Genomic DNA, 19510 nt, shown 5'->3' on the forward strand with positions numbered 1-19510 from the left:
CTCCAGTTTTTCTGATCCCTTTATTCTTGGTGGAGAGGGGGTATTTATAGGGTTAGGTGGGACCCATCTCTGAGGACCGTTGGAGCCTTATCTTCTTGTGTTCTGTGTCCATCCCGCGGGGGTCTTCGTTTATTACTTCATCACGCAGGATCGTCTTCGTTCGTTCCACGGGTTGATCGACACGTATGTTGCTCAGAGTGTTTAATGCGGGTAGTTGAGGTGCCTGCTCGTGTCAGGCAAGTGTCTTCTGCCCCTGTTACATCCGTGTCAGTTCATTTTCTCTCCACCGTTGATCTTGGATTCTTTTGGGGATGAGATAAAGTAACTCTTCGGGAGTTATCTGGTGCTCCGCAGTACATCGTGTTACCGGTACATCTTTTTAACTTCTGCCCTTAGATTTGTTTGGGCAAAGATCCAACGTCGGCGGGATGAGTATCTTAGCTGTGGGCACATGTCATCATGCTTTGATGACTTTGTCCGCATGCTCTCCACGTATGTTCCTATATACACGTGTTTGATGATGAAATATGTGCACACATGTATCACAATTTGCCCTTTCCCGTGAAAAAAATAAATATAATCTTATCTTAACATCCTAGTTAATTTTGAATTTGAGGTTAAACTTTTTTTTTCTTGATACGGTGCTTGTATTCCAATTTACTCAACCAAGTTAACAAAAATATAATCATGATCACTTTCGTAGCACCATAAATTTAAACACCATCATCTTCAAGAACATACAATCATAAATAACCACACCTATCTTAATATAAAAATATTATGTATTCATTACATTCAAGAAGAAAACAGATAACACAATCAATAATACAGAGATTCAAAAACAAACAAACAAAAGGTGTTCTATAAGAACATATTGTCTTCGAATTTAAACATACCAAACAAATAAGTACAACCCAATCCAACTCACTAGTCACTACTTTCTCTTGTTTTTAATCATCAGAAACTAAACAAATACAGCAATCAAAACACAACATCGAATTAGTAGTCACGTTTGCTTAATTACATATATTAATAGCCGTTCATGTATATATGTATCTATATATGAAAATCTTTATCTTCCATTGGATGAAGGAGAAGGACACTCACAAACAACTTCATAGTCTACTTCTCTTCTATGGAAGTTCCGATGACAAGTGCAGGCAGCGCATCTCAGGGAAGCTGCCGTCCCTTCCTCGCCACTAGCCATGAATTCTCTACATCCATCAACTGCATATCCTCCTATATTGGCTGCATGATTCTTTTGACACTCTCCGTATCTAACATTCATTACAGTGCATGAAGAAGAAGAAGAAGAAGTATTAGTAATCATGCCATTATCTGATGATCTTTCACTTCTTCGAGCACCAACTTGCTGTCTCTTTTTCATATTCGAAAACCCTAATTCACCCGTGGTTTCTTTGTCTTTCTTCCTCGGATCTTCTTCAACTGAGATTGCTCAGTACTATGAGGATGAGTAACTCAGGAAAATCTATCTAGCTAGGTGTAGAAATGGCAACAGAGAGAGCATTAGAAGTTACAAACAATATAAGCCTAACTAACCAAGTTAGGTCATATTCATGCCTATAGCAAACCTATCCAGCTATCAAGATAGCATGCACCTTACGGATTTATAAGGAAACCATTTGCACCAAAGTCACGCCAGCCAATACGTGGGGCCTAATTAACTAGGTACACACGTTCAAGGAAATGATTCAAAGAATAATTTTGTGAGGAAGATGCCCTCATAATCATAGTGGTACAATAGTTTCACGTCCCTTGGACAACCCAAGTTTCAATTCATACATTAATATATTTGGACTATTAACATGATATCAGAGCCAAATACATACTCACTCGACACCACTATATAGTGTTACTCAAAATTTCACGTGTAAAACCAAAATTTCAAATTTATTCTCATAAAAAACATTTAGAATCTAGATTTTAGAGCATCTATATCTTATAGAGAAACCAGCTACTCAGAGATGGATGATCTTTGACCCAGTTGTATATAGAGCTTATAATCTTCTTTTTGGACTTCTGGATATGATCTCCTCCAATTCTTTAATCAATTATGAATAGCGAGTTATTAATGGAAGCTTTACACTATAAAGATTATAGTCGTCATATGTATGTTATCATAAAACGATGGCAAAACTTCACTTTTACAACCAAAAAGATGGATTGGTTTGTTATGGAATGACTAGCCTAACCTAATTTACTCCATGGAATAAGGGCGTGGTCCAAAGTACCTCCTCTAGAATCTTTTGTTATTAATTGGGTCCCTTGAAACGATTTCAATGTCTAAATGCTAGCTATTTACCTAAATTTATCATTTTGATATCAAAGAAATGTACCAAAAACTGTACGGAAAAGCCACCGCCCCATATATAACTTACAATCACTACTATATATGTTTTTAATTAGTTGCAATAGAATTAATTTCATGTATCCATTCAGTAGGTTGTTAAAGTTACGGAAGATGTACTTAATCTAAACTCAAGTCTTGCCAATACCACTCTTGATGAAAAGAGTGAAAAAAAAACAGCCAGATATAGAAGAGATGATGTACATTCTTTACTGTTCTATAGATAAACTTCAAACGTTTGTTTAGAAAAGGAATGGTACTCATTAGATCGAAACTACTGATTTCTCTGGTATCCAGATCGGAACGGACTTTCGGTTTCATCCTTAGACCAACTGTTGGCCAACGTTGGCAGTTTGCGACTTAACTCTCACTTATGTACTGCCTGCCTACACATAACATGTGCATATATCGCTTCAAAGGACTACCTCTAACTCTAAGGTCATTTCGAAAGAAAAAATAAACCTCTGAGGTCCAAATCAAATCCTTTCGCCCAAAACAAAAGGTCCCGAATCAAATCAGATCTTAATTAATTTATGGGGACATTAACAGTTTAGGCATTTGACAGTTAAAGATCAAATCTGTGAACGTTGTCCTCATAATGTGTTCTCGCAACAAATCAACTCACCATGTTGTCTTTTTCCTTCTTTTTATCTCTTTAAGTGTCTAGAAATCAAGTTTTCCTGCTCCGCTGTATTCCGGATTGAGTGATCGACCAGGCTTTCTTGTTAACTCTAGCTAACTAACTAGATATACATGAAAAGACTCTTTGTTCATCAATGCACTGGACTACATTAATAGTGGTTTCAATTTAGCCACAACAGTTAAACATAAGCCACATCATTTAAAGTTCATATTAATACTCCCAAATTAAACATAACAAAAAGTTCCTAAGCCAGTACCAAAAAAACTAAAGGTCATCAGATCGAGTGGCGGAATGCTAAATAATGGTGCGAAGTACGTACTATATACTTGATGGCTTGTCGAGTGACAAACTAGCTAATAGGATCCTAAATTGAATGAAACAAACTAGATGATAGGTGGATAGGATCTCAAATTGATTAGTTCGGCCATTATAACTCACTGAACATGCATATCCTGGAATGGTCGTAACTCATTTTTGTGTGTTGTATATGAAGTGGTGTGACCTGTTGTTTTTATCAGTACTAGGTTAATTCTAAACCGTTGGAAATAAAAATGAGAAATGTGCATAGACGACAGAGAGAATAGAAACATGTAGGGGGCCTAACACAAGAGCGTTAATAAGTGTTGTTGTTGTTATTATGTTTAGGATTAGATGATCGATTTAAATATGATGGATGATGGAAATAATGCCTTCGTTTTTGTTACTCACCAACCCTACCTAGCTCATGCTCCATGCTCCTGGCTCATATATTATATAATCCTTTATACTACTTGGGTTAGAGGATTAACCCACTTTTGGCCTTTCCTGCTCCTTTCTTTTTTCATTTTTGGAAATATTTGTTATATGGTGGTAGCATTGGTAGGGATCAAAAGGGCTCGAGTCGAGAATTTGCTTAGTTTTATGAAAATGGCACATAACTGAAGGTTGACTATGTTGACCATTAATTAAAAATAACATTTGCCATAATTTGGGACAACAAGAGTCACTCGCAGTAGTAGTGATACCGCTCCTCCAAGCCTACACAATTTCAACTCGAAAGTGATGGAGTGCAAAAACGTTCCATTCCATAGCGGCATAGCCCTTGGTATGAGAAAGTCGATTCGCACTTGGAGACAAATGGCCATGCAACATCGTTTACCGAAAGGGCAGATGGCTAACTACATCATGAAGCACGTCGAATGCATACCTATCGTCTTTTAATAATTAAATTTGCCGACTAAAAGAATTTACGGAAAATGAGTTATTTGTCCAAATATTTTTAAAACATGGTTTTAATGGACGAGTAAAAATTAGTACAAGTGAAATGGACACACAAAAAAAAGCAAGGATGAAACTGGATTCATCCTGGCTTAAACTTAAAAAAGAACAAGGATGAAACTAGATGCATCCTGATGTAAATTAAAAATAAGAAAAAGTATTTGAAAATGGGTAGGATGAAACTGTTTACATCATGACTATTTTTACATTTTTGTCCATTTAAACAGTACCAAATCTTACATGTCTTTTTCACCCAAAAATTATTGATTTTGGACTTTTTAACCAATTTTATGAAAAATTTACTCTTCTAAATCATAAGAAACTGACTTGCGGACCGAAATATACTAATAGTAGCACAAAAGCTACGACATGCTTTGAGATCCATCACTTTCGTTTGACTTATCCTATCTATCTTACATTTGTAGATAATTCTAATCCTCTTCAATAGCCAGGTAGATTGAAATTGACCTAATTGATTATATATTCATATCATCATCGATTACTTTATCAAATCGTTTCGGGAAAGAATGAAATGTAACAATAAATAAGCTAGTCATATCTGATCCCAAGCCATAAAAGGTTGGTTCTAATTTGGGTACAAAACAAACTAACCCCACCTAATTACCAAAGGCCAACTTCGACCACAATCCATATCGCCTACTTTTTCACTAGGATAGTTCATCTTTGTTCCTTCGGGATTATCCAATTAAATTGAAACGATTTCATTTTATTATTTTGATAGGAAAGGTAGATTTAACTGATAGATCTAAACTGTTACAGAAATGCAATCCTTTCCAAATCATCTAATAGAATCATTGGAGGAGTAAACCATTCGTCATTTGAAAAAGTTGATCTTCCATACTTAGGTAAGGTATCTACACAAGAGTTTGCAGTTTTCTTGAAAGATGTACATACCTGCTTATTTATAATCTTAAGCCTAACCAAACAATCCTGGACAACATTACTTGTAGTCCAACTAATACTACTAAAAGAGTCATTTATGACTAACTCAATATTGATGCTATCAGACTCTAAATGCAGCTGTAGAATCCTTTTTGCTATAGCCCATTCCAATGCTTCCAAAACAGCTAAGGCCTCATATTGTTCTTCATCTAAAGTTGTTGTTGTGGTCCTTTTTGCTGTTCCAAATTCCACACAACATTTATTTTTCGAGATTGTCCACATGTTAAAACAAATAAATCTCATAGATGGGTTACACAAGGGAAATTGTTCGCAGTGAAACAGTTACTAATCCAGGTATTACTAGACTGGAAAGTAGAAGGTAAATAACCATTAAAACCTAGAACCCATATATCCTTCCAAATGAAAACATTTTCACCAGTACTTATCTCTCAACAATGATTCTCTTTAAATGTGTTTAATCCCTGAGTAATACCCTTCCAAACCTATGATCTTTAGGACCAACAGGATCCCTATTAGGATTAGTATCCAGAAAATATTTATGCTCTACAATCTGAGACCATAAAGAGTCAGATTCATTCACCAATCTCCAAGAAAGCATAGCTAAAAGAGATTTGTTGAAAGCTTTAGACTTCCTAATATTTAGACCTCCCAACTGGTTTGGCATATGAAACACTGCCAATTTGATGAGTGGACAAAGAACCAAGAGTTGTTTGAGCTATAGTAGTCTTACCTACGGTGTTTAACCAAATTGAGTTCCAGGTTTCAGTCTAGACCCAAATTTATCCAAGATAGAACTAAAATATTGCAGCTTATTCCTCTATAAAAAAAATGGAACACCCAAATATTTATCCTGCAAACCAATTCTTTTAATGTTCAAGATATTAATAATAACACTCTTTATATTGTCATCAGTTTTAGGAGTGAAAGCTAATATTAATTTATCATAGTTAATAGCTTGACCATATATAAAGGAGAAATTAGTAATAAACATTAAGAACTTGTACATGAACTGGGTTTTCCTTACAGAAAATAAGACAATCATCTGCAAAGAAAATGTGAGATATAGCAGGAGCAATTCTTGAAACTTTTAAACCATGAATTTTATTATCATACTGACTTGAAGTAGAATTCTAGATGAAACATCCATACATAAGATGAAGAGATAAAGAAACAAGGGATCTCCTTGTCTCAAATCTCTTTGAGGATAAAACAACTCACCTGGAGAACCATTTAACAATGTAGAAGTAGACACTCTTGAAATGCATTGGAATATCATACTGCAGAAATCATCATGAAAAACATATTATTTAAGACATTTTATAAGAAAAGTACATTATATTCCTATCAGAAGTTTTAGACATAGCTAGTTTAAGAGCAAGAAACCCTTTATTTGATCTAAATTTCTTCATATTATCCACCAGTTCATGAGAAATGACTGTGATATCAGTCATGACTCTTCCTTGAAGAAATTCATCTTGAAAGGGAGATATAAGTTTATTCAAAATAGGTTTCAATCTAGAAGAAGTAACCACTGTTGGTCTCTGTTTTCTGTGGTTTGAACCGCAAGCCTCTTCAAACCACAGAAAACAGAGACCAGCAATGGTTACTATTCAATATCATCACAAACTTACCTTTAGGTAAATCATGATGTACAACATGATTTTGGATATTATCTTAAAATATGTGATACAAAGACTTACTAGTCTAAAATCTGCAGCATTTTTAGGACAAATAATCTTAGGAATTAAAGACAAAAAATTATGATTAGACTCCTTGAGAATATACTTGGTATGGAAGAAAGCTTACACCATGTTAACTGTGTCAGGTCCAACAATATCCCAAAATTTCTGGTAAAACCAAGGATAAAAGCCATATATACCTGGAGATGTTCAAGGCTTCATACTGAACACAACTTTCTTTACCTCACCAGCATTAGGGATTTTCAGAATATAGGCATTTCTGAATCACTGATGCAATCAGGAATATGACTAATAATATCAGTTCATCTATAGGATTTGTAGAAGTGCTCATACCTTCAAAATGATTGAGAAGATTAGTAACTATGTGAGATATTTTTGTTAGGCAGTTCCCTCCAGATTCTTGGATTACTCTATTTCGGTTCTCTTTTTTTCTATAGTTTGATCTAGCATGAAAATAACTTGTAGTTTTATCATTGGATCTGAAGTCATCATCTTTGCTCTTTGGTTCTAGAAGTATTGATTAATGGTATTCCAATGTTCTAAGTGCTTATGAAGGTCAATTAATCTAGCATCAGATTGGTCTACAATACCTTGTTTATGCAAATCCTTCAATTGAAAATTGATATTCTTAATTTGGTTTTGTATATGTCCAAAAGTGTGTATATTCCAATGTCCTAATTCAATTTTCACAACTTGAAGAGATTTCTTATGCTTAAAAGCATAAGATCCTGGAAGTCTACATTGCCAAAAATCTTGAACAATTTCTCTACATTTAGGATCTCTAAGCCAACATTTATTGAACTTAATAGGTTTCCTAGTTGGGTTTTGGTTTCTTGCAGAAGTGAGTAATATAAGACTGTGGTCACTAGCTATAAGATCCAAATGGAAAACATGACTTTTTGGAAATAAATCAAGCCATATATTATCTAATAAAGTACTATCTAATCTCTCCAGAATAAGCACATGTCCTTGTATCCTGTTAGACCGGGTGAAAGGGTTACCTATAAAAGAAACTTCATGTAAACCTGCATTATCAAACAAAATTTTTGCAAAAATCGAATTTTTGTTAATCAACAACTTTACCTCCAATTATTTCAGAGTTATCAACAATTAAGTTAAGATCTCCAATTAAAATCCAAGGATTATTACAGTTCAATCTAGTAATGGCTAAAAAGTTTCACTGACTTTCTTTGGCCGCATTAATCAGAAGACCATAAAAACAAGAAAGTAAGATTTTTTTCAACCCTAACATCAATTCTAATATAACAGTTTATGATTTGAGGCGTCTCATTAACTAAATATTTCTAAATCCAGACCATCTTTCCAAAGAAGACATAAACCTCCTTCTAATCTTATGGGATTTATGATTTTGTAATTAGTTAAATTTAGAAGTATAATCATAGGATCCATTTTTTTGAAAAAAGGTTTTTGCTTCACGTACTATGTCATGATCAATGCTTCTCACAAGTTCCTTTAGCTGATTTCTAGTTTTCCAATTTCCATAACCTTGAACATTCCAAAATAGAATTTTCATATTGAACTACCTAAAAATAAAGACCATTAATGTTAAAAAAAATTAAAGTATCAACAGACCATTTATTTTGAAAAGATTTAAGTAAGAGATAATTACCAAAATTTGCAAGTACATCTTGTCTTCTGTGGAAGTACTCCTCAACATTGTCTCCTTTTTTAATCAGATCATGCTTCATGCCATCAATTTCAGTAGTAGAATGAGTTGTTTCACTATTATTCTCCTTGATATGTTTATGAAGATCACGAGGGACCAAAATAGACTAATTAGGTTTGATTACATCTGGCCCTGTTCCATTGGTAGTGTCTCTAAATATTTTGCTCTTTCTAGTATCTTTGTAGATGGGGCAAAACGAGTTGCTGGTTTTTACGGAATTGAGGAGACGACCGTACGGAGGAAACTCCTTGAACCGAGCAAACTGTCAAACCTCACACAGATGCACTGCAAGAAGGGAGTGCTTTGAATTCGAGAGATCAATCTGTAGTAATCCAGCCTAAACCAAGACAATGGTCGTTCCAGAGTAAATTCGGTCACAAGAGAGGATGGGTCGATCTGTAGGAGGGAAGCTGAGAAATGTGTGAGATCAATGATGATCGAAGATTGTAGGTGTGTTGTGTATTCTGAAAATAAGATAAGTTCTGAATGATTGAATTTTCTCAGACGTTGAGTTGTTAATCTCGTGTTGTCTTTTTGACGTAAGATTGCCATGTTGTTCAATCATGATTCAGAGGCTTATTTATATTGCTAGAATTGTAAACACCATGATCCCATGAAGTGTGACAGTTGATGGGATCAAAGAGGAGAGAAATGGAAATCGTGTGTTAAAACCAGTTGCTCAACGTACGGAGACTTGGTCGATTTTCCATCCACTACTTTGTTAACTCCTTCAACTAATTGCATGACTTGCTCACATTCTCATCGTGTGTATGAACCCACGTGCCATAGACCGCCAGAACAAAATCCTAGTTAATATCCCCCAATGTGACACGATTGATTCTCGTGATTGTGGAGTCTGCAAAGCAGATGTATATTTAGTTAGTCAGTTGCTGACTTCATGACTTCATGGGACGATGAGTCCAAGTATTGCTGAGTTGAACATGATTTGAAAATGTTCTGAAACTCATGAATTGAACATGTTTGTTGAGACTGAGGTATAATTCTCAAGTAATCATCGATAGTTAAGGTGAGTAAATATTGCTCATTCGATGAATTGTTGAATATTGAGAGTTAAACCAATATTCCTTGGTTTGAGCAAATATTGCTCATCTGAGAAAATGTTTCTCGTTTGATGAACAATTAGTAGTGTAACCAGATAAAATATTAAATTAAGATACTGGCAACTGGACCGAGTATAATTAATAAAATGTTGATCATGAGATCAACATAAAATTATTAGCGTTTGAATCTGGGATTATGAACCTTGGACTCGAAACCCTAATTTGATCAATTGATGGTTTATTAAAAATTAACCATGGAATGAAGGAGGGACCGGCTACATGGGATGATGGATCGACCATATAGCTCCCAGATGCTCAAGTGAGTAAAATACCAAAGTCTCGTGAAGACCTTGATGAAAGGATGATTAACTGCCGGTTTAATCATTTATTAAAATAATACTCGTCTGAGCCTTAGGTGATAAAACCTAATTAATTATGACAGGATGAGTGGCCGACCAAGAGGTCATGAAACGGGCCCTGGGTGGTCACGGGATCGAATATCGATCATTTTATGAAGTTCCAAAATTATTTGGAAGAGTATGAACCTAATATGAACAAATTAGGTCAAATGATGAAAATATGCGGGACTGGCCTCTTGCAAGCCAAAGAGCCAACCTTGGTCGGTCAAGGTAATATGCTCGCGTCACCAAAGTGTACGTGTCTCAGTCCTGAGAATTTTGATATTTTCTGATGTGCGTTTGAGCAATCACTTTGGAAAATATGAAGAAGTCAGGGATTTTTGCTGAAACTGAGAAAAACTTCATAAGATGAAGGAAAATATTATATTTTTCATGATTTTATGAAAACATCATGAAACCAAAGAGTTTGTTGAAATAAAGGAATTTTACTTAAAGTGAAAGAGTTTCCATGAGATGAAGGAAACAAATAATATAATAATAATAAAATAAGGGCGTGTGGGACCGGTTTGGGCATGGTCGGCCGGCTAGGGCCCGATCCCGTGAGTTTTCCTTAATTTTATGTATTATTTCCATGATTTGAAATAATTTTCATAATTTGAAGGAAATACCATGAAATCAAGGAATTTCATGGGATCAAGGAAACATAAAAATAATAGTAATAAAATAAAGGGTGTGTGGAACCGGCTAGGGCATGACCGTCCGGCTAGGGCCCGGTCCCACGAATTTCCCTAATTTTATCTTATTTTTTCATGGTTTGAAGAAAATACCATGAGATTAAGGAGTTTTCACGAGATTAGGGAAATAATAATAAAATAATGAGGAATCATGAGGTGTGGGACCGGCCATGACTAGGGCATAGCCGGACGGCTAGAGACACGGTCCCACAACACCTTTCTCAATTTTATATTATTTTTTGATGCGAAGGAAACACCATAGAACTGAGGAGTTTCCTTAAAACGAAGGATATTCGTTCAAATGAATGGATTTTCATGAGATCAAGGAAAATAATAAAAATATGATAAAATATAAAATTGGGCGTGGGACTGGCCATGGCACGACCGAACGGCCGGTGGGCCCAGTCCCCTAGTGCCTTGGTTAATATTTTATTATTTATTATTTTCTTTCCTATTTTGCATAGGTTCATCGTCCCGTCGTATTTTTAGATGCTCGTTCGTGCGTTCAGGTGCTCGTTAATGCATTATTGTTGAGTACGCTTGCATCATTTTGGTCGGGGCTTACTCGACGGTAGCTCAGATGCCCGTGCGTTGAATATTTATTACTAACCCAGGAAATTCTATTGAGAAGAACCATGAATTGAAGTAACGAAATATTATGAAAAACATTGAATATTTTTCAATGATTCAGTGAATGAATCTAATAAATTAGAAATAATTAATTGATGGCTCTATACTAGTACGATCGTCTAGGAGAATTAATTATTCAGGAAGGATCGAGTGATATGAGCTTGTTGAAGCATCATATTCCTTCTATATTAGTCAGGGAAAACATTGTTACATCCTGAAGACGTTATTGCACTATACTAGCAGGCAAGCTGTCTAGGAGCCGTCTAATCTTGCGATTCTATATAGAAGTAATTACTGAAATTTCTCAGTATTCATGAGATATGTCGTTGCCTCAGCTGAGAGACTACATATCTGCATATACTCTGAGAGACAGTATTCTCAGTCAGAGATTTGATGAGAGACATGAGCCTCAATACTCGTCCGATTGTTGGATCAGAAGTTCGTATAATTATGGGTTTACGATTTTAGACCTTGTCGAAAATCCACCATCTACATTAAGTCCCCTGCTTAGTGAGGAACAGTCATGTTCCTCAGTCAGCATCGAATGGTGATTTTCCGATTACAAACAATATAAGCAATTGAACTTAGTCGTAAGATAAAAGGTTACCGGATTTTTGATAGTACGAGCAAACCACGACTTGAATGAAGATCCCTGTGGAATGATAGAGCATCGTCTAATGAGCATAAATTGGTGTTGAACCACTGATTTTGATGATGGGACCTTGTCGTTTTAGGATTCACGGGTCGGGCCCAATAAGGAAATCCCTGTGAGATTAAGTTTTGGAAATAAAATTTGATATAAAAGGGAATTAATCCCTTTTTTTCTTATTTCTCCCACACAACTGACCACCACCTTCTTCTCTTCATCCTCCTCACGTCCAAGCAGAGAAGAAGAGAAAAAAAATCTCCGGGATCATCACTACGGGCCGTCGTCCGTCGCCGTTAATGTCCGGCCGGCACCGACCAGGTAAGCAAAAAAAAAAATTCAGAAGTTTATAGTTTGTTCTTGAGTTGTTCATGTTGATATTATATATATATATGCGTATATGAGTGTGAGTTTTGTTGAAAACCCTTGCTTTAGAAGACGTATGTTCGTTCGATCGTTAGTTTTAGAAACTAGTAATAATCCCTGACTTAGGAGAGAGATTTTTTTTTATATATAGACCTGTGTCCAGTGATAAAATTTTATTTATGATCTCTCATGGAAACCAAAACTTTATCTTGAAATATGTGAACCTTCACAAAAATCAAAATAAACCCTCATTTTGAAGACAAATGATAGTACGAAGGAAAAGATTTTTTTTTTTTATAAAACCATGGACTGTTCATGGATTATTTTTTTTTATTTTTTTTTTTGTTGAGACCGTGGAATGTCCCTAAATTTTATTTACGTGAGTTAATCACGTTTTTTATATATATATGTAAATATATATATTATTTTCTTTAAAAATCAAAACTTGAGTTTTGTGTAATCCTTAGAAGTAAACAAATATTTATGATGAAATAATGTTTTAGTTTTCATAATTTCGTGGTGAATGTTCGCACAGTATTGATTTTATGAAAATCTAAGTTTTGCTCGTCTTTTGTAGATTCGAAGAAACGAGTAAGTTTTGAAGTGTTAACTCTTACGCTGCAATCACTATTGTTAGTTGAATCGTAAAAAGGTAAGAGTTGAGAATTACCATTTTTTTAGATGCCTGTTTGAGCATTTTTTTCAGTTACTTCATTCCACTGATATTTGCATCTTGCATGAATGATATACAAAAGCGGAGCATTGTGTGTATGTTACAGCTACCTTGCAAGGATGTCTGATTCCCAAGCCAGTGATGCCTCCAGATATGATACACGTGTGGATAATGATGCCTCCAGGGAGGATTCGTTCATAGAAAATGATGCTTCTAAGGATGATTCATGCATGGACGAGACTTCCATTGGTGAAAATGAGACCCCTGGAATTAAGAACGTTCCGATAATAGAGGATGCATTCTTCGTGTATCAAGGGCCTGAAAAGCGTCTCAAAACTCCAGCATTTCGTCTTCTGATAAATCTTAGATAGGTTACTCAGAAAAAATTGGTGACTCCTCAGGCAACTATTCGTTTCTGTCTTGAACGAGGATATTTTTCTGCATCAATTATTGAATTCAAGCTTTCTCGACGGCCCTTAGAAAAATTTTCTGGATGGGCGAGGTACATGCTAGGTTTCCCTCGTGTTCGAGCCAAGTTACATGATGCACAAGTAATACGGGCTATTCAAGCTCCTGGAGATCTGTTCATTTTTCATGATGCGCGAAGTATAGTAGCTCTACTTGCTCGTTGGTGTATTCTAACTCACTCTTTCATATGCATATGGGGAGAGTTTACCATTACTTTAGAGGACGTGGTTGTTTTGCTGCATCTTCCCATCACAGGTAACCTTCCTGAAGGTCTTTCTTCAAAAAAGGAAATTGCAATCTCCAACATCTTGACAGCCGCAATGGAGAATATTAATAAGGAATCCGACAGCAAAGATTTCTATGCTCATTGGTTAATACATTGGTGGCCGAGAGATACTCCTTTGGAGTGGCCTGTTGGCGGTACGTTTTCTATTGCTTCTTTCTTGTGTTTATGGTTGTCCAGAGATGTATTTGAAGATGCTGGAAATTTGTTGAAGTCGTTCGTGTTTCCCTTTGTGATTAAGATGGCTCAGGGTGAGCAACTCCCAATAGGTAGTTTGTTCTTGGGTTCTTTGTATACTAACTTGGACTCCTTGGTTATAGACTCCAGTATCTCGAATGGTTTTATGAGGATTGAATGCTATGCCAAGACAATGTTTCTTCAAGCTTTGATGTGGGAGCATTTCAAGAATTATGCACCCATTCCACGTACCATCTTGCAAGGATTGAATGCTGATGCTTGCCATGTTTTCTCTGAAAAAGCCAATGCTAGGATTATGAGCTGGTCCACGAAGCAACCTCGACTCAAAACCCGCTTCGTTGACGTCTTAGACCGTGAATCTGAATTCAACTTCCGCCCATGGGTGTCAGTTCCACCTTATATTTCTCAGTTGAAAAATTTTAATACTGAAGAGAGCATGACTTTGAAGTCTGGTGTTGATTTGGATGATGAAGAGAGGTCTTTTATGTTGAGTTGTACCCTTGGTCATCTGGTATCGATAATATATGGCGAATTCTTAGTGTAAGAATACAATATTGATAGGGCGTCTCGGAAAATGGGTATGGATCAGTGTGTCCCGACTTTCCGAAGAAGGAAACCCTCATTTGAACAGCTCATGACCCGTCTGGACCGCACACATGTGGAAGGAAGTGAATTATGGTTCCCCAGCTGTGAGAGAATCACGTATGTAAATCCAGGTTAATAGGCTTTTGGGATCAACAACTCAGGCGTTTACTTGATTTCGTGGGAGTTGATCAACCTTTAATGAAGGAGCCTCCTTCTGTTGAGATGATTGCTACTCGACCAAGATTGAAGCATTTCCCTAATGGTGATAAGCGGAAAACATCTCCAGGATGTTCACAAGTAAGTATTCTTTACGAAGTCTTCATAAAATTATGATAATTGCATTTTGATTATTGCATCAAAATTTTCTACAGGACGGTCGTAATGTAAGACCTCGAATCGATGTAGACCTCTCAGAAACTGAAGAAACTATTCATGGTGGAGAAGGAAGGAATAAGAATTGTAAGATGTTACCTAACACGATAAAGTCCCCAGTGATTTCTTTGGTGAGTAATCGACACATTCTTTGCTATGACTTCTTCTTATCCCTGTAATTAGGATCGTAAAGCCAATGTTTGCTATTCCTTTGCAGAATTTTACTCCATCGAGTATTGACGCACTAGTGGAAAATGGGTATTTAGCAACCCACATCAGAGACCCTCGTTAACTGTAGTTAGACCGTTGACCAAAGATAGCGGTCTCTGGTTTGGTAAAAACACGAAAAAATTATGAGAGGCTAATAAGCCGTCTCTGAACTAGAAAAGTTGTTTACTATTTTCCCATCAATGAGCTACCGATTCGAAGACCCTCGACCTCCGCTTCAGATCTGGTCGTTTCATTTTGCACGGTCAAGATTGAACTTATGTATTATCGAGCCTATATATATCTCGATATCTTTCTCTCACTTCACTTCGTCCAAAACTTATCAGCAGCAGAACACCACCTCTTCCTTCACCACCACCACGAACCAGAGTTCAACATGAATTTTTTCACTTGAAAACCTAATGGAAACTCGATAAAGCTTCACATCTCTTTATTTTGTGCAGGGTTTGATTTTTCAAACAACATCAGGTAAAGTTAGGGTTTGAATTCAAGTTCTCTTATTTTCTTTTCGTATAACTTTATTTTTTGATCTGGTAGATTCTCTTTATTGGGTTTTAACCATTTTTCGATTTCAGGTTGATTTCTCAATTTGGTGCGGTTATTAGGGTTCATCAGGTACAGAAATTGAGTTTTAAAAAAATTTATTTTCTTTTTGTTGATTTGGTTGATTCTCTTCATTGGGTTTTAACCATATTTCGATTATTGGTTGATTTCAGGTTGATTTCTCAATTTGGTGCGGTTATTAGGGTTTGATTTTACAAACTTCATCAGGTACAGAATTTGGGTTTTGATTTTTTTTCTTTTCATTCAACTTGATTTTATATTAGGGTCTAGGTAATTGGTGGATATGTTTAATTGTAACTGATTTTGATGTGAAAGTTTTATCTGAATTTGGGGTTTGTTTAAATTCAGTTGTTAACTGATTTAGTTCTGACTAATTTTGTCTCAATTGATATGGAAGGATCCTCTGGTAGATACTTGGAATGGTAGTTTATATATTTTGATTTTTACTTAACATATGAAACTTGCTTTCGTAATTGTAGTAGTTTGGATTTCATGAATTGAGTAGCATATTCTTATTGAAAGAAAAGTGAGATTTATGAAGTCTATATATCTACAGACTACCACCTTTACTGCTGTCACTTGTGAGTATTGATGATATCCTGTGCTATGATATAAGTAATTGATTAGTTCATATATATCATATCAGTCCCACCATTTTTCTTGGTTAGCAGGTCATACCATCTCTATCCATCATATTACAAAGTGATGTTAAGACTCTGAGTAAAAAGTGATAGGAACTGTGTTAGGTGTCAGATATTGGGATGGGTTGGTAATTTTTGTGTGAATTTGTCATCTTTTAGTTCAAGTTGTAGCTGGTTTTCATTGAATGTACCATAAATATTGCGTATCTAAAGTGGTTCGCTAATTTTAGCTTATGATTTTATTACTTAAGATGTTCAATTTGTTATCTGTATAAGCTAGAAACCGTGTAGACAGTATGACTAGTTGTTACATTTTTGTATCAGATTTTTTATTCTCGGTACTACTTTAATAAATTTAGAAAGCTTGCATCATATGGGTATGTAAAAAAGATATTTCAAACTATTAACATGAGAAGTTTAACCTTTATATTTCATTACCATGGATTTTTAGGTCTCTATTTTGTTTTCAGTGAATGATTTTAGGGAATGAATGATCTGTGTGCATTCCCTATGTGCATATGTAGTGTCCAAATCTGATACACGTTAAGGTCTCTGTCTGTCAATTATGATAAATATTCATATATGATGCCTAAATATTCACCTTAGCTTCTGCCGTGAGAATGTTATTCTGCATCTTTATTACATGAATTTGATAATAGGTGAGTGTGCCATTGTTCAACACAAGTAACATATTTCATAGCTTATAGATTAGTTCAACATTTTACTCTTTGTAAGGAATGTTATTTGCATCATTTGACCTTTTCTAAACTTCAACTTGTTGACAGGCTGATCCTTTTGACAAGTTCCTCAATGTGAAAATCCTTGAGCAAGGTTGACAGAATCGATTCATTTGCATTTGGTGTTTGATGAGGAGGAAGATGAAATTGTTTTTAAATTATTGAGCAGTGGTTGTAAAGTGCATCTTACTGGTTACCATGATGGAAATGGTAATGGTGGATATCAAGGTGAATCCTATGTTTCTTTTCTTTTGTCTTTAGCTTATGTCTTGTATCAAGAATGAGTACTTAGGGCTTGTTCTTAGATATTTTGTACTTTTACTTGGTTTAGGATAAGCAGAATCGTTCTCATGGTTAATGTTATATTCTGGTTACAGAGTTATGAAGCAGCATCTGAAGCAAACAAGGAAAGAGATGATCCCAAAATAAGGAGGAGAAGGAAGTCGAGGCCAAGAAATACGATGACGAAAAGGTAACTGGTTGTTTTTCTTTAATCCAAGATGATGCGGATTGACTTCTTTAGATGTAGCCTACACTACTCTTACAAGGCCCATGAGACCTGACTTTGAAAAAGCTAACCGCGTTCGCTCTTACGAAGTGAAAAGCGCAGCCGAGCTTGAGGAGCTTGAATAAAAAGGTCGATCAGTTTATCTTTCTTAGTTTTTCATACCAACATGTGAGGTTGAGATAACATTTATTATTATTAGTATTAACGAGTTTAAGTATTTACTGTTTCTCAAAACATCAGGTGACGAAGCCTCGGGAGTTCCACTTTGCAACTATGAATGGGTTCCTCCTGCGAGAAAATTTTTTGAGTTGTTTAACAAGGCAAAGACAACATAATCACTTTTCTCTTCTTCTTTTGTGAAATTATCTATCTATAATTGGATACAATCATTATCTAAAATGTTCTCTTACAACTTTCATTGAACTCAAAAGGTCATCACAATGAGCAGCTACTTCCAAGGCTTACAACACCAAACCCATTTCATCACCAGAGGTACACATCGAACCATTTTATGGTCAAGGTTTGTGGTCGTATCATGTTTTTTCCCTATAACCAGATATAGGGATGAATTTAGTTGCACTAATGTCCTATACTTCAAATTTTCTTGATCATGCTCACAAGTCCCTCTCATCTAGTTCAGTTTGAATGAAGTGCTAATGGGTGTTGTAACTATATTCTTGTTTGAGATTCATATTTGTTTGGAATATTGCACACAAGTCCCTTCAAATCTGATGCTTATGAATTGTAGCTGCCGCATTAGGGTTATTGTAATACCCGGTGGGCAGTTGTGAGCCGTTTTTGTCTTAATTTAGAAGTTCAATTTTGTGCACACCAAAATGCCAATGGTTTGATTTTGAGTTTTATCTGTTACTTGCCTCAGAAAGATCTGTTTTTTTTTTTAGTAAAATAGTCCATACTGAGGAAGCAAACAATTTAACCACCAGCAATTGCACTGCCTTATCTTCATACTGCTTTATTCACTTTATTTGTGACTTGACCTTATGTTAAAAGAGATTATGAAGTATGCTCTGTAACTTATTTTGTTCTACCGTGTATTAAGAACTGAATAAAGTCATTGTACTGATGTTGATTTGCTTTGCAGGAACGATTGTCTTCGTCGTATGTAAACCAGGGACACAACACATTGCTCTACTTGATATATGAAGTATTGGCAAAGTTCATCATCGGATGAGCTTATTGTTTTGTTGTTAGCTAGCTTGGAAATGTATTTTTCTGAACTCATAGTTTCATCATTTTTTTGTGTAATTTTAAACCCAATGGATAAAATGAATGAATGTTAAAGTTGTCATTTTGATTATAAATTTCAGTTAAATTTGAAGTTGCACTTGAATATCAGTTAAATTTCAGTTGCATTTGAATTTCAATTAAATTTTAGGTTGCATTTGAATTTCAGTTTGACATTAATTTGAGTTTACTGTAGTTTGACTTAACTTGACTTGACTGTTTGACATAATTTGACTTGGATGTTTGACTAAAATGCCAGTAAGATTAATTCAGATTCAGCCATTCAGAAATTTCAGCTGATCTGAATCTGTATTTTTTTTATATTATAATTCAAATCTACGACCAACATCGCGAGTCAGCATCTAGTTACCGTAAGAAACGGTCTCTGTTCAGAGACCCACGCAGTTAGGGTCGTGCAATTAAAAAACGCTTTATAAACGACCCATTCAGAGAACCCTAGAACAGGTCGTTTAACTCATATATATGACGTGTCCTGGTCGTTTAACCCTATGATGTGTCGCGGAATTGGTGTTTTCCACTAGTGACGGTCTTCAGTTCTCTGCTGAGCAGACGGTTCCCGACTTGATTGATGAAGAAGAGGGCATAAGTATTTCTTCGTATATTCAATCATGA

At 35.6% G+C, this 19510-nt stretch overlaps 1 protein-coding gene and 1 long non-coding RNA gene across 2 annotated transcripts; one reads left to right on the forward strand and one right to left on the reverse strand.

Moving 5' to 3' along the window:
* Positions 1-743: 743 nt before the first annotated feature.
* Positions 744-1619, reverse strand: LOC113275937 (mini zinc finger protein 1-like). The gene has a single exon (XM_026525523.1). It carries the CDS (start codon positions 1385-1387, stop codon positions 1073-1075), a length of 315 nt encoding a protein of 104 aa, XP_026381308.1. The 5' UTR covers positions 1388-1619; the 3' UTR covers positions 744-1072.
* A 13883-nt stretch (positions 1620-15502) lies between these two features.
* Positions 15503-18967, forward strand: LOC113275938. The gene is made up of 7 exons (XR_003323826.1): positions 15503-15650; positions 15758-15797; positions 15899-15953; positions 17173-17352; positions 17502-17761; positions 17873-18124; positions 18735-18967. It is a non-coding gene; the product is annotated as an uncharacterized LOC113275938 (long non-coding RNA).
* The last annotated feature ends 543 nt before the right edge of the window (positions 18968-19510 follow it).

Source organism: Papaver somniferum, chromosome 4 (genome assembly GCF_003573695.1).
Source record: "Papaver somniferum cultivar HN1 chromosome 4, ASM357369v1, whole genome shotgun sequence".
In the NCBI taxonomy this organism is placed as follows: Eukaryota; Viridiplantae; Streptophyta; class Magnoliopsida; order Ranunculales; family Papaveraceae; genus Papaver; species Papaver somniferum.

What these genes read in the sequence shown, in the direction of transcription:
- LOC113275937 (XM_026525523.1), bottom strand. Translation starts at nt 1,387, where the DNA reads ATGAAAAAGAGACAGCAAGTTGGTGCTCGAAGAAGTGAAAGATCATCA.